This window comes from Thermobia domestica, chromosome 2 (assembly GCF_964235325.1).
Source record: "Thermobia domestica chromosome 2, izTheDome1.hap1.1, whole genome shotgun sequence".
Taxonomy (NCBI): Eukaryota; Metazoa; Arthropoda; class Insecta; order Zygentoma; family Lepismatidae; genus Thermobia; species Thermobia domestica.
The window spans coordinates 246,942,448-246,959,138 of NC_137455.1; the positions used below are offsets into that span (position 1 = coordinate 246,942,448).

Sequence of the window (16,691 nt, forward strand, 5' to 3'; positions counted from 1 at the left end):
TTTGTTTTTTTTTTTTTTTTTTTTTTTTTGTTACAATTCATTTCTCTACATCATATTTTTCCAATTAATAGAGCTACTGGAATAAAATGAGGTGTGTGATTACTGAGTCTCTTCAAAATCATGATTAAAACAGACAAAATGTTTATTTATATGTATTAGAATAAACAAAATATATATTTTTATTTTGCTTCATGTTTGTTCACTTAATACTCCTCCGTTCCAGAAGCAAGACACTAAAAATATTTATGATGTTACCAAGTTTTCTTTCTTTCGAAAGTTGAGATCAACTAGTTGATAATTATTTAATTTTCAAATTCATCGTGCAACAGATACATAAAACACAAACCTATAAGAATTCTTGTTAGGTAGTGAAATTCACTGGTAATGTAAACTTTCAAGTGTGAGCTGATATTTGATAAAATAGCATGAACAATTAACACATCTGCAGTTACTGTTAAATGGACGGTGAAGATAACACAGTAGTACCATTGAGTATTGATATAAGAAGAGTTGGTTTTATGCTATATCTACGATAAATGAATATTTAGAAGTTCACATTATTATAATATTTACATAACAAATAATTCACTCTCATTACGTTCAAGTCGAATGAGGTTATTTAAATTCGACTTACATTGAAAAAGAAACTGTATTCAACCAAAATATTCAACCAAAACTAATATATGATCGAAACCTCCATCAATAAGGAATGTTCATAGTAGTACGAATTAAATCTTCTTATCCCAAAAACGGGACATGTGCAAAACTTGTATTATTATTATTTTTAAAAAAAATGTTCTGTGACAACCAGTGAAATAGACTCTAAACGAGATTACAATGATATTAGAAGACTTTCCATACTTTTGTATACGACTAATACTTGCTGTCACACTCTGCAACCCCTCTTGCCTGTTTCGAGCTTTAATGTTTTCTCAGCACGAGTCTGTACAAGATGGGATCTAAAGTTTAACGTCTGATCTAAAGTTGTACTCCTATTCAACTCGGGAAAACGCACAAATTAATTATGTCTACACTTCTATATACATGGTGGGAAAATTTTCTTTTCTTTTTCTTGTTTTATTTCAAGGAAAAGAACAAATACCTACTACAATGCATAATACTGTATTGCGGAACTTCGTATCTTAATTCATTTCACTATCATTTTATTTTAAATTTATTAAACGAAATATGTGTTTAGGTACAAATTGAAATCAAGTATATTCTCTTCTTATAACTCAATGGCAATACTTCATATTATTGTTTTATTTATTTATTTAGAAATGTCTAAGGCTAGAAGAATTGCAATAGCTGCTATAACATTTATGTTCTATCACAACTTTTATATTCTAGAAACATGTAAAATCAAAATAATCTCACTGCTCTGTTTCTGATTTCAACCCATATATATATTCAGAGGCAACAAACTCGACCATAGTCAGTTTTAACAACTTCTCTTATATCTACACCAAAATTAGACCTCGTACAAGTAAACTTGAAATAGAAAAACGCTCTTTTATAATAAAATAACACATTCGCCCATACACTATATACACTCACATTCGCACAAATATTGACTCATTTTCTAGTTCAATTGCTTAATAAAAATGGAAGAGCATTTTTTAAACTACAGATTTACTGCAGACGATAACACTGTCAGATAAATCTTAATTAATTCAACCATTTTGGGTACAATACTTTTCATTTAAGTATCAGAATGCCATGGTTTACAAAACGCCTCTTTTGAATAATGAAAAACGTACCGACTGTTTCCTAAAATGCTTCAAGGAATACGCCGTTCGCAGAAAACCACGACTTTTCTTTATCGTCTTTGACGAATTTTTATTTTGTCTGATTTCAAAATTCTACAATTAGAAACTTTCCATTCTCTTTAAAGAAATAACCTTTCTATTATCATACTGAAAACAAACAAAGTGGAATAATAGAAAATACCATTCTACGGTCAAGTTTTCGCCTTCATTTCTCATGCAATGAAAATGTACTATTAACAATGTGTTAACTATATACATGTTATATACAGAGTTCTTACATGAATCAGCAATAGTCAGTCTTCTTAAAAAAACTCAATAATCCTTATACAGGCCTGAAAAAGTTTGCAAGAATACTGCAGTTTGGTGGGTTACAATATGTCTTTACATTTACATTTCAAGTTCCATTTGCATTCCTTCTACTTCATACGTCAGAGTCTTAGTGTATTTTTGTCATAGACATTTGTTCTTGTAGTAATTGTCTTTCTAAAAGTCTCACTGGGAACCAAATAAAAATACTTCAGCACCTGCATATCACTGACTACATGAAGATTTACATTTATAGACCATACTAATTCGTCCATCTCTGCTATCACTAGAGTTTCCAATAGAATATTTCTTATTTCTTGTATATTCGAGTCCCACTTACATATACATCAGTCCACTTTAACTCTATCACTAATACATCCTGCTTCAATAACGATTTCGGAATGTTTCGCCTCCTCTACGCTCCGCAACCATTCTATTACAAAAAGATCACACAAGATAATCCACTGATACTCTTTTTGGCTTCTGACGTGGAGTTTCCGCGACTCCAATGTTTGTTGTTACTATATGTACGTTTTCTTCACTTTCTGGATGGGCTTGTTCTCGGCCGAGGAGTTTGCATTCTTCCCGTTCCCATTTTTTGGTGGCACATTTAGAACAAGGTTGATTGCTGCCTTATTGTTGCTTGGAGGAAGATAAGCTGCATCATTCAAGCTACCATCATGGGTCAACCTGCAACATAGGTATACACCTGTATCAATAATGAAAATTTTCAATGAAACATTAGTGAACTGAGATTTATAATTAAGGATTCTTTTAAAGCTCTAATTCTACTTACATTATTTCTGAGATCATGAATTCTATTTATAAAGGATTATTTATAAACATATCAGTGTAGTACCATAATTCTTAACAATAAAGTCACGCTAATAGGTATTGCTAGCTGCATCGCCTTCGTGCCTGACGCCAATAGATCCCGCTAGTATGTAGGCATTTTAAGGTTAAAAATTATCTTGGCGATTTAATTGCAACTTAAAAAATTGTTTTGTTTCAATTTAATTATTTCAAAATACAAGAAGCGTAATCATATTTAGATTCCAGTATTAATATAGGTGTATTTCCACAGTAATATACCTAGGTAGTGTGACGATTTAAATTTGCAACTTAAACTGTGTTGTTTTAATTTGATTACTCCAAAATGGATACTAATGATACTGAACATGAACATGCTTTCCTATTTATTATTTAGATTTGAACAATAATTTGGGTAACCGCAAGTTTTTTCGTGGACAAACTTTAAATAAGTAGATACATAGATAAATGTAAACATTTAGAACTCTTAATTACGCACTATCTTAACCTATAGTGCATAGCGCGTCGAAGAGTCAGGCAAACAACTAGTTCTACATTATAGGAAAACATATATACACTTTCATTTTCCTTCATAAAGTTATAACCCATAAAGAGATAATATGTAGTACAAGAGTCAAGTCATGTAAGTTATCCATATAAACTTATTAGAGACGATCACAAATAATCATATTATTTTCTTTATATTATTAAGCAAATTTATTTTTTGCTTCCGTTTCTTACATAATTTTTAAACGTTTATCTTGCTCAGAATGGTATGAATATTGAATCTAGCAACAAATACAGTAACTTTATTGTAAAAAAAAAACTTGGAACATGGTAGCTCAATACTAAAACTTCATGTGGACGTAGTCGTATATACAGACGTCGTACGCAAATGTTCATCCACTTCAAAATTCCATAAATTAACTCACCACTTCTCATACATTTGTCATTTTCATTCACATACGTTTTAGTTAATGTAAAAACTACGTGTATGAATACTATAAAGTTTCGCTAGAAATATGTTTGTAGTATTCATCCAGAAGTTAACTAGTAAGCTACATCATACAGTATATTTGACAAATGCTTTTCCGAACTCCCTTGTGGCTATATTGTTAACATACGCGCTTTCGACGGGTGAGAGTCAGGTTCGATTCCCAGTGGAATCTCATATGGTTCGGATCCACGTTACGCTGTAATTGCTCGTATCATATTACCTCGGTGCTGAACTGAACGCTAAACTGCAAATCAACTAACCAATTTTTATTTATTTATCTATTTCATTTACAGTTTGGTGACTCAAGTGCTCATATTTTTACATTCTAATTTATGAATGGTAAATTTACCTAATTGTCAGGTTATTTCAAATGTATATGAAAATTAGATATAATATTTCTAATTAAATAATACTCTGAATTAAACTAAACACGTAACTTCACAGCATTACGGATTACGAATTTTACGTTTGTACCATAATAAATTGGAATTAAAAATTATAACTTAGTTTCAAATAAGAACCAAGCCACAATAAGTGTATCCCTAATGGCGATAATTTGCTTAATATATATATATATTTCTCAATCAAATGAAATAGTATTTTGTAAGTATATTTTTGACTACGATACAACCTAATCATTAGTTCACAACTCATAAAACTTAAAAGTGATATGAAAACTGAATATTATGCTATATTAAAAATCTTATGATATATGAATAATCCATCTCCAAAATACAACAGTGCAGGCATTCAATTCCTTCAATAGAAAAACTGGTATGATACAGAAATTATCCCTTTAAAACTCCTTAAATACATACCCAACCAAAAAACAGCTTTATAACCACCTCTGGAAAGAAACAAGTCAACAAATAACATGCTATTAAATATAGCTGTAAGTTAGAGGCGTACTTTTTATATTAACATTACTTGTGTTATTATCATATGCCTTCACCGTAAGAAAAAGAAGTGCACTAATAATAGAAACAAGCTTTAGGCAGACAGGGTTTAAACAAGAGACAATCACCTCATCTGCTAAAGACTTCGCTGGACTAGGATCATCATCATTCTATAAAGGACCACTCTTATCTGTAAACGAGATGGTAGATCACAGAATTTTCACACTATCTCCGAAAAAGTTTAAACTGTTCTTGTTTCTTTGATTGAATGAATAGTGTACTTTTGAAAACATACATACACTGTGCAAATAACACTTTCTGAATATTTTCAATTTATTAATACCCTTATGATTTTTTTTTTCCTCAGACTCAATCATTCGCATAATTTTAACATAATTTATTACTTATTTCTCAGAATATCAAACATCTTTAGGAGTTATTCGAAGTAAGTTCACTCCAGTTTGACGTTTAAGTAACTGTAAAACAAATGATAAAATTAAATTCTGGAGAATACAACGTCCTAGAAAACAGAAAACGCTATGAAATGTAGTAGTGAGAGCTTTGGTTATTTCCAGCTTTTTAAAAAATCAAGATCACGTTATAACATCATAGCGTATTTCTCAGTTCTGAACATCCTCTACGAAATCCCACCACTACTACATTTTGTAGTATTTTGTAAGTTCTAGGGCTTCGACACTCTCCAAGCTCTATATTTCCCGTTTGCTTTACAGTTATGTTGGAAAGCAAGAAAACAAAGTTAATACTATGAATTTCACTTCGGAGTGACTCTTAAGCACTCGTGAATACTTGTTTTTAATAATAAAAATAATTATTCTTATCATTATTATTATTATTTTGTCTATGAAATAAATTTAGAAAGCAAACTTTTTGGTTTCAATTGCCTTTTATGGAACAATACAAAATTTAACAAAAGTTACAATGTTATGCTAGGTAAGCATCTAATATTAAATTATCCTATCAAGCTGCTTGTACATTGGTAAGCAAAAACTTGGTATTAATCCAATGCAATAAGAAAGAACAACAATCTGTTTAGGAAATAATTAAGTTATTAAGCATGATTCCTTCGGCTTCAAATTGGGAATTTTATATTAGCATTATTTTGACTTTCTTTCGAGAAATCTAAAAAATGTAACTGTACCTCGTATTTATATATATTTACTAATAAATATATATAATACCACAACGAATTTTGTACCAGGATATTACAAAACATAATATGTCCCATGGCAAAGTAGTATGAAAACACTAAAACGTTTCAAGTTACCGAAAATATGTATCTACTTCAATTGATCACAGGAAATCAGTAAGTTATGAGACACCTCTGTAACATTGATCATTTCTTTTTTGTTCTTATAGTGATAGAAAAGGAGAACTAAAAGAAGAGAAAACCATGCATTTCTACAAGTCGGAACTATGATATTGAAATTACAGTATTCACAAAAGATGCTCATAAATATATTGACTGATAAAAATTGTATCATAAATAATTATATATACATATCACTAAATGTCAACAAAGAAAAACAACTGATCTCTGTTAATAATTTGTTCTTATGTTAGCAATTTAATGTTTTGTCTTACATAAGTTCCTTTGTTTCGCTTTACTTTTTTCATCTCACCGACTTAATGTACAAATTCACAGCTATTCACAAAAAATACATGGTTTTCAAAGGCTTTGTACGATGATATAATATAAACATGTCTCTCTTTTATTAAAATATTTTTAAGACTATTTTGATTTTGCAGTTTATTTTTTTAATGTAAATAATTATGGTTATAACAATAGAGAAGTTCAACATATACAAACTTGTGTATAATAAAATGTAATGTATTTTCATTATAAGTTAACGTAGCACTAATATTCGTGCTTCAAACTCATCCTACAATTTTTTTATATAATATAAATTTAAATAAATAACACCTTTGACTGCAGATAGCAGGAGGTGATTTTCTTTTTCGCTTGAAATACTTTAATATTTAAACTTCTAATTGGAAAATATATTCTGCGCATACAGTGCTTGCTTAATCTACATGCTCAAATTACAAAGAAGCACAACTATTATATTAATATAATTAGTTTATAGAACTGAAACTTTTAATTATTTCATTCTATTTATAATAATCCTATCATCATCTAACGACAAGGCACTTACCTTCAGCTTAGTTTTAAAAATATTATATTTCTCTTTATTACTGAGCCAGCGGTGTAGGTAGCAGCACGATCGTCTCTTAACCTGAATTTGATTAAGCTATTGACATTTTATTTATGGTTTTCTCTCTTTTTTTACTTTTTTTTATCAATCTAATGCTCTCACCCTCGGAAAGTTACCTTTCTTCGCAAGTATATAGAAGTCCGATTCCTTTCTTTTTCACAATCTCAGAACAAAGTATTTTATGTCTCGCAATATAATTTATGTTTAGGAATCTATAATAATTTCTTGAAAAAAGAAAAAAAAAAGTTTTTCCATTGAAAGGAAGACGATCTTATACTATGTGCGTGTACTGTAGATTTTGGTATAAACATGCTTACAAAGAAGATTCATAAGTAGATAAGCATGCATATTAGAAGCATGCTACTATATCTAAATCTAATGCTAAATCATTAATTGCATATAAATATGTACACACTCACGGAAATCTTAAAACGTTAATAAATTTACTTTACTGACCTATTGAGCTGATGTCTTTGTTCTGGAAAAGGCATTTCCGGAAAACCGGAAGTGTAATCTTCTCCCCGACATCGACGTGAAAAAAGGAAGCCAGATATAAACCCAACAACAAGAGCAGCAACACAAGATGTTGCAACTGCAATTGCTAATGTATCTGCTGAATAGATAGGCAAATTTTGTTGAGAAGAATGCAATTTTGGTCCTGCAAGTAGAAAAGAAGATAAAAGAAGGATAACTTTTTGAGTTCCACACTAGATCCTACAATTGTGACTTATAAAAAATAATATATGCTTCTCTGTAAAATAATTCGAAGGAAACAGTGTCTCGGGTTTGGTGAAGTTTTATGTATATTGTCACCTAACATATAATTATTTCTTTTATAAACAGAATACCTTTGCGTTTTTACAACGCAATATAACATGCTTATTATTATTATTATTATTATTATTATTATTATTATTATTATTATTATTATTATTATTATTATTATATGGAAACAACAAAGACACAAAAAAAGCTTTAATAACCTTGGCTGTTTTCAGAAAATCAATAGCATTGCAACGTACAACAGTGTTTGGATTCGTCTGATTTCCGTTATTTACTCTGCTGGTGATTACATTTTTATTCGTAATAGAATGTAATACAGTATAAAACAAAAGGCCAGAAAAAACAGGGAGTATTACATCAGTACGCTACAAAACAGCATAAATGAAATTGTATTTCCTTACAACAGTAGCTCAGTGACGAAGTGCTCACCTCTGGAGCAAAGGGCACGTGGATTTGTGGTGGATAATCAGTGTTTTTTTGTTTAGGTTATCCCGTGTCCTCACAACTTTTCAATCACAAACTCTTTGGCCATCATTCAAATGCATTATCATCTGTATCCTACAGAGAATAAACGCTGGACATTAAACTAATGATTCCATTTTATTTTATGAACATTGATGCGCCTGAAGAAAATTCAGTAGCGCAAAGCTGGAGATGATAATGTATACCAGCCATAATGTTACATTTACATGTTATATTTTAAAGCGGTATCGCATCACAGTTCGCGACACAAAATTAAAGAAATGTGATGCAAATGAAATATTGAATCGCAAATTGCGATACAATTATAGTGATAATTTATTACCGAAGTGAGATTTCAATAAAAACACTGTCTTTGCTTCAGGACAGAACGGTTTTCTTTCAATGTCTTATACACCAGTGATTCAGTAATAAATATCTCCTCGCTCGAAAGTCCAAATTTTCTCCTTTAGGTGTATTTTAGGTTCTTAATAATACGAATTAATTCACTACAGATCACTCACCGTATTATTGGAGAATAGGTATAGAACTGACGGCAAAGATATCTAGTGTACTTTGACTTATACTGTATCTGGAATTGAAGCACCTTAATGAGATTTCTAGATGAAATATCCCGTCTTATGTTTTGAAAACAAGATCACTAGCTAAAATACGGGACTTTATCAGTATCCTCTTTTTTTTCCTTAACTTTTCATAGTTGTTTCAAGCTCTGATAAAGGACGGATCTACTTGCTACGTGGCATTGGTCTAGATTTTTTTTTTCCTGAGCTTTCTTGCTTTCATTGAAAATGAAGGGGAAAAAAGTTATGTTTTGTGCAAAACTTTTAGAAAACTTGGGAAATGAACTGAATCCGAGTATTATTTGGCTACAATATCTGTGTGAAATTAACTTCTTGTGTTTTTGTCGTAAACATGAAAATTCACTAGGCAGACTGCATAATTCTCTATTTTGTGACGACGTATGGATTCGGGACTTATTAAAAAAATCGATATGAACGCATTAAAACACAGCTACCAGCTTACACAATGTATAGAACAAGATAAAAGCTTTAAAAAAACATACATTATTTTTTCTTATTAAAGTTATAAGCCAACTGCACACTACTGGAAATAGCTTTTAGCCATGACATCTGTATGGAACAAACGCATATCAATATATCAACAAATGAGAAACAGAACAAACAAAGAAGAATTTCCAATAATTATAAACACTGCAAAAAAGAAGCCTTAGTAATACAAATACGTACGAATAATGCAGCTTCAAGTTATTGAAAAGAATGCAATGAAATGTATCTTTTGGAATTTTTTTTTCTACTCAATACTTCTGGCAATACTTACAACTTAACTTACTAATGCTAACAAAATTATTCGTGGAACTACTACTATTACTACTAGTAACAGTAATAATAATAATAATAATAATAATAATAATAATAAAAATAATAAAACTAACAAAATTAAAGAACATCAAAATATTTACAATACTCTTGATTATATATTCATTGGGCTTAATAAAATAGACACAAATTGATATACAACTTAGCATGAATGATCCGGACTTTAATAATAGAATTCAGAGTAAGACATCCGAACTCCACCTTGCTAAGACAAACTTTATCACAGGTTATGAATCAGATTAACAAAATGTAGCAAATGAGAGCAAAGAAAGAAAGAAAAAACTACGGAATTTTAAGATTCATATGGAATCAATACAGGTATAATTGATGTTTCCTTGTACCTGTTCGTTACAGTGTCCTTGCTCAAGTGGAATCTATCCTGAAATAGTAGCACTTATAATAGCTATCCGGGAGGAATAAACACGAAACTAATCTAAATACATATAAGATGTTCCAGGTAGAAAAGGCGAATTAAAGTTACGTGTAATCAGGAAGCAAGCCTTTGTTGAATTCGCTCTTAGTACTCGGAATGCCTTATATTGTAGAAACAAATACCCGATGGAACACTTCAGAAAAATGTGGAGGAACATAAGAAACAACTGGACATATCACAAGCTCATGCCACACAATGGTTTCCATGGACTATGTGAAAAAGACACAACAATCCTGCAAAAATTAGTTTCCAGCACACACCATGGAAACAGTCACCGAAACCATACTACACATACCAACCAAATCCAGAACTTGCAAACAATAAATACAAGCTATAATTGAACCAAATATCAGAGCAGATGTAAATGTGTCTGGCACAGCACTGTCACAATCTATGCAAAACATTTGGTAGGTCCCGTCTCATATAGCCTCGCTGCTGAAATGGACGTTAAACTCAAAATCAAGTCAACTCATCAACAATGAAGAAGTATGAAGACTTGGCAGTTGAAATTAAAGAGAGACATAAGTGTCAAAAAGTTATAGTACAACCAATCATTATCCCAGCTACAGCTATTGTCCTTAAAACCACCGTGATACAATTGAAACAAATAAATGCAAAATATCTTCTAACAAAACTGCAAAAATCAGTAATTTTGGACATCTGTCTTATAATCAAAAAATTCTTTGAAGAGGAAAGACTCTTCCAGTAATATCTGAATTTACTAAAGACAGTTGTCTGATATTATTATTAAGTAATATAGTCATTATCCTTCTCTTCCTTTTCGCTTGCATTTCGATGTATAGTCATACAATATTTGATTAATACTTTTAGGAATGAGAAACGAGAGGCACATATACTGAATATTACTATTACTTTTCTACGATGTTCCATATTATATTTTTCACTGTATTGTTGATCGATTAATTACTTAACTAATTGAAGCTTCAGATCTTTTTCCAGCATCAGGTTTATATGGAAGGGACTTCAAAGTGGAATACGAAACAGTACTCGAGTTTTAAACACCTTTACGGAAATTGGCAACATATACGCCAATATTTACGTTATTCCTATTATAATTCTTTCCTTCGTTTACACAGAAGTGATGATATTGCCATTTCAAATTTTATAACAAAAATCAAATGAAATATTCTATTTGTGAGGAAAATCTTACCGCTTGATTTTACGTCACGTCAAAGGATAATAATATACTACTGAGCATACCTAATATTTTGTTTTCAGCTGTGGCATTTTACATTTGAAATCTGTATATGTTTTTCTAATCGAATTTGAAAAAGGGAGTTATCAAAGGTATATTCGGAACAATGTTTTCAGTCTCCGAGTTATGTAATAGCACACGAAAAAAAAAAAAAAAAAAAAAAAAACCTTTACCTCCTGCATGGGCATCCGATTGACAGATTATTCACTCAACCTGCTCGATTATTTCTTACGCTACCTCAAGTATTCTTTTCACTTCTATGTAAGTTGGTTCTCTGCTCCATAGTATTTTTCATTTACTATCATATACGACTGAGTTTGCACCGAATAATTGAAAGTTTCAGCTGCTGCAACACACACACGAATTTGTTGCACAAGTAACATTTCATCTTATGTCACAATAAACCTATGTAAAACAGACTGAATCTGTCAATTGGTTGGCGTTGGAATAACCGTAAATATTTTTATAGCTAGGAAACCGGATATGCAAACCCGCTGAACATAGGGATTTATTTTTTTGAAATTGTGTACATATAACTTCCAGGAACTTTATAACATGGTTAGGCAATCAAACCGACGCTTATGATATTGTACTTGCAGGCAATCAATTCAATGCCAGTTTGAAAATCAATCCAGACACCCAGACTTGAACTGAACATAAAACTCACAAGTACTAAATGTTGTAAATGCATGTGCTTAATAGTAGAATCAACTACAGGGAAACAAAAATGGTTCGTAAGTAGGTTATAAAAATTCAAAAAAGCAAAATTTCTGGGTCCCCTCTCCAAAGAGCTGTCTTTTTATAGGAGAAAGACCTCCATCCCCCAAAAAGCTGGCATATTTGCATCTCTTGTTGCCAGGTCAGATAACATTTTAAGGGCTTTCAAGCAGATGGTCGTATGCGTGTGTAGCGATGACCACGTGAAGCAATGAGTGCATTGTCTTAGTAAGGTGTGATACAAAGTGGTAAAGGCTTTGTAATGGTATTAGATGTGTTCTGTTGCAGGAACATTACAGGTGTAATGTAATAAATTTCCTGGCAGCCTTTCTGCACCCTTCTGTGCTGCTTGCTATATTCTCTGGTGGCGATAGCTTCTACCAGCGAAATTGAACCGGACTATACAAAGCATGAATAGTACCACAGTGCTTCGAAGAACAAAATTTCAAGTACTTTGTCCCCTCGGTCGCCAAATAAAAACCACACAGAGTGTGCATGAACATTGTAAAAAAATTACCGAATCCTCATCATTACTGTGGCTCAGAGACAAACTACATATTATGGTGTAGATGTCTGTTATATAGGTTGTTAATGAACTATACGGACAAACTGTAAGAGGTGATTCCTTACATCAAAATAAAAGAAAAAGTTCATATGGACCTGTGGTGAAAAGTGCATAGTTTCAGAGCTAGGGCTGTCCAAAATCGAAAAAAAAAAAAAAAAAAAAAAAAACTTTCAAGAGGCCCTATTTCGAATTCGAGAGACTGTGGATGGTGGTTCTTATCAGCGTAAAGGAAGCGGCGAATACGCAATCCAAAAATGCATATTTCATGAATGTTCAATTGCTTTACAGAGCCTGCAGGGTGAAATTCCAACACATGCCATCAACCGAATTTTAAGATATGGTCTGACTTTATGATTGGTTCAAAGTAGGCAAATGATAAGCGTTGATAGCAGTAAACACGAAATCATGTGGCGTAATGTCGGAAGTGTTAAGAATCGTCAGCAGCACGGTCTCTCGTACTCGGGAAAACGCATGCCAGGGGTGCCCACAAGGGGGGGCTATGACGCAAACTGCGTCATTGAAATATTTGGGGGGTTAAAATCTATATAAATATGTTTGATGAGGGGGGGTAAAATTAATCGAAAAGAAGATTTTTTTCATAAGGGGGGGGGGGCACCACTGCGCATGCTGCGATGTTTCCTTCACACTTATAAGTAAAGAAAACTTTAAATATAATATGACTAAATACATCGCATCACACGTTATTCCGAACACAAAAAACATGGAGCTACCGGTAACTAACACTTCCGACTTCCCTCCGAAGTACTGGATGTCCAATGTTGGCAAGGCTTACCTCCTGCCTACTTTGAACCCTGCTTGAAATCAGGGTATATCTGAAAATTCTATTGACAGCATATCTGAGAATTACTCCCTGCAGGGAATACACCGTATACTTATTGAAAATTGATTAAATATGCACTTTTGGATTGTGCATGCGTGGCTTCCTTTACGCTGATAAGGACCGCCATCCACAGTTTCTGGAATTGGAAATAGGGCCTGTTGAAATTTAGCTTTTTCGCGATTTTGGACAGCCCTAGCTCTGAAACTAGGCACTTTTCGCCATAGGTCCATATGAACATATGAACTTTTTCTCTTATTTTGATGTGAGGAATCTCTCTTACAGTTTGTCGGTATAGTTCATCAACACCCTGTATATATGTAAAATACAAAATGTTTGAACTGATATTCATTAATATGAAGGTAATATATGTCTCCAGAAATGTCTCCATAGCTTGTGCAAAAATTTATACACGTATATATGTTTCTTGACATTACGAAACTTTCAAACGTTCTGAAGTCCTGTAGTTAATTACTTGTTAAATGCATTGTGAATCTAAGGATTTGGTCCTAAGTTAGAACACGAAAAGAAGGTAAATGGTAGTGATCACAATATGGCCTCATGAGAAATCCAGAACATGTTATACAGAGTTCTCAAAAACACACATTACTCATCTTAATGACACGTGTAACGACCCCAAGATCCTACACAAGCATCTGTTCAAGCATTATGCTCAGTGCAGATTTTGGCGCAGTACCACGATAGTTCTTGCCAAAGTCTGATGGCGCTTAGACCCCGTCCTACCATGTTCCACACGTCCTCGATAGGGCTTACCTCCAGACAGTAAACAGGCCAGTGCAGAAGAGAGGCATTAAATACAGCACATTGAATTGACCTGAAGGTATCGGGAATGCGCGTTATACCGCTAGAAAACAGGTACCGATGTTCCACAAAATGTCCAGATGCGATGAGAGGACAGGACTAACAACCTTGTGAATGCCCGATTTGCTAATAATATTCCTCTAAATGAAGACCAGAGGCGAACGGGATCGGTAGTTTATTGCTCCCTATCGAGAGATGCTGGAAAAGTTTCTGGAAACTACTACTTACGAAGGGGCTAGTACACTGAATGAGCAAAACTCATGGGATACCCACCTAATATCTGGTCGGGCCCCCTCTGGCCCTGCGGAGTGCAGCGATACGGCGTGGCAGTGAGTCAGCAGGGCCCTGGAACACGTCCGGGGGCAGTTGGCACCACACATCCTCCAATTGGGTCCTGTTCGTGGGTTGAGGATTCAATGCCTTGAGCCTGACCTCGAGGGCATCCCAGATATGTTCAATGGGGTTCATATCCGGACTGCGAGGTGGCCAATTCAGTCGTTGGATCTCACCTGCATGCTCGTCGAACCAGGTACGGACGATATTGGCGCGATGTGGGGCTGCGTTGTCATCTTGATACACAGCAATGTCGTCAGGGTGTTGAAACATGACAAAAGGGTGGAGATGGTCTCCAAGCAGCTGACGATACCGCTGACCAGTCAATGTGGCATCCAGAACGACCAGGGGGCCCATTCCATGCCACGAAAATGTACCCCACACCATGACAGATAGGCCACCGGCCTGGACTGTGCCCACTTGGCACGCTGGATCCATCGCTTCGTGCGGTGTGCGCCACACACGGTGCCTCCCATCTGCATGGAACAGTTGAAAACGTGATTCGTCAGACCAGATCACGTTACGCCACTGATGCAGTGTCCATCCGTGGTGATTGTTGGCAAATGCACGCCGAATTGTCCGATGACGCTGGCACACGTGTGGGGCGACGGCTCCCATACCTGAGAACACGCATGTTCCGACGGATTGTCCACTGGGAAACGTCTCTATCTCGGTCAGTGTTGAATTCAGCCGTGATTCGTTGCACATTTGTTCCCCTATCTCGAATTACCACTCGTCTCAGGTTTCGCCTGTCTCGGTCATTTAGGGCCTGTGGACGCCCGGTATGGTGTCTGTTGTGGACTGTGACACCCTCATTCACCCATTCTCGGTAAACTCTCGACACTGTTGACCTTGGGAAGCCGAATTCCTGAACCACTTCCGAAATGGAATGCCCCATGCGTCGGGCACCCACAACCATGCCCCGTTCGAATGCCGTCAACTCGCGACGACGTTGCATTTTACCAGCGCACTCACACAGCCACTTCCAGCACTGTCTATCACACAACTGAGACCGTCGCTGAGGCTACCAGGTGGCGTTGGGCACACGTGCTGTCCATCCACAAATCAGAGCCCTGCTATCTCATGATTTTTGCTCATTCAGTGTATTCAGATGCTATAAAATTCGGAAGAATAGACATTTCTGTGTTTAAGTTATCTTTGATTGTTTAGCCTATTCGTTTATTTTTCAAAACAGTTTGAAGAAGTACTTCAGAAACCACTGTTCGAAATGCATTAACAGCTGCTTCAGGCGATATAAATCGTCCATCACGCATCCTATTTTCATGTGTGAAGTTATTAGGTGTTTAAATCAAGTAAGTATGAATAATAGGTCATTAATTCCATGTTTCTTACTGAAAAAAAATAACAGTTTGGTCCGCTGAGGAGGTAAAGAACGACGTGACGATTTGAGTGTGATTTACGCAATTCATTGATAACCTTTGGGAAACAAACTGTTATTTATCAACCAACTTTTACAGTCCTTCGATCTTTTAAAGCTACAGTTGCCACATGTACGGTGTAGTAAAAGAAACAATCTATCACTGACTTGGCAGAACTCCATGAACTAATAACTTTTGTTGCTTTCGACTCACTTTGAAACAGCTAATAAATGGATTGCTGTTTAGTTGCGGCTTCGTATAAATAGATCCAAATTTCGTCCCCTGTAATGATGTACTACACTAAATTTGACTTACTTCGGTTGAATTTTTTGAACATTTCTTTACTATGGTATGAGCTTGTTTTTAAGCTTCGGTCAAGTTGTGTCGGATCCAATGAGTTCAAAGTTTCCGTACGTTCAAGTGATCATGCAAAATCATATGTATTGCTTTCATGTCAATGTGCATGGATACCTGAATCTTACGGTATGTCACATGCCGATCTTTTTCAATCATTTCATGCACAGGGTCAACATTACTGCCAATAACCGACGTGGATGGACGAGCTCCATAAATCATCACTGAGAAATGTGTGACCATGCTGGAATTCGGAAAACCAATTGTACACAGTCTTATTGGATAGTGCTTCATCCCCAAAAGCCAAATAAAGTCGTTCGATACATTCTTTCGGTGTTAAACTACATTTGAAATCATAAAGA

At 34.3% G+C, this 16,691-nt stretch overlaps 2 protein-coding genes across 2 annotated transcripts in view; one reads left to right on the forward strand and one right to left on the reverse strand.

Annotated features, from left to right (window-relative positions):
* Window positions 1–6,666, forward strand: part of LOC145678428 (cytochrome b-c1 complex subunit 10-like) — a 77,398-nt gene extending 70,732 nt beyond the window's left edge. Inside the window, exon 3 of the mRNA XM_081748546.1 lies at window positions 6,156–6,666. The gene's annotated coding sequence lies outside the window, so the exon portion shown is untranslated. The remainder of the gene's footprint in view (window positions 1–6,155) is intronic.
* The window catches only part of LOC145678427 (semaphorin-1A-like), a gene marked incomplete in the record, with an annotated part of 854,086 nt that continues 837,395 nt past the window's right edge, over window positions 1–16,691 (reverse strand). Inside the window, 2 exon segments of the mRNA XM_081748545.1 lie at window positions 1–2,765; window positions 7,469–7,670. Coding sequence (XP_081604671.1) covers window positions 2,597–2,765; window positions 7,469–7,670 — 371 coding nt within the window.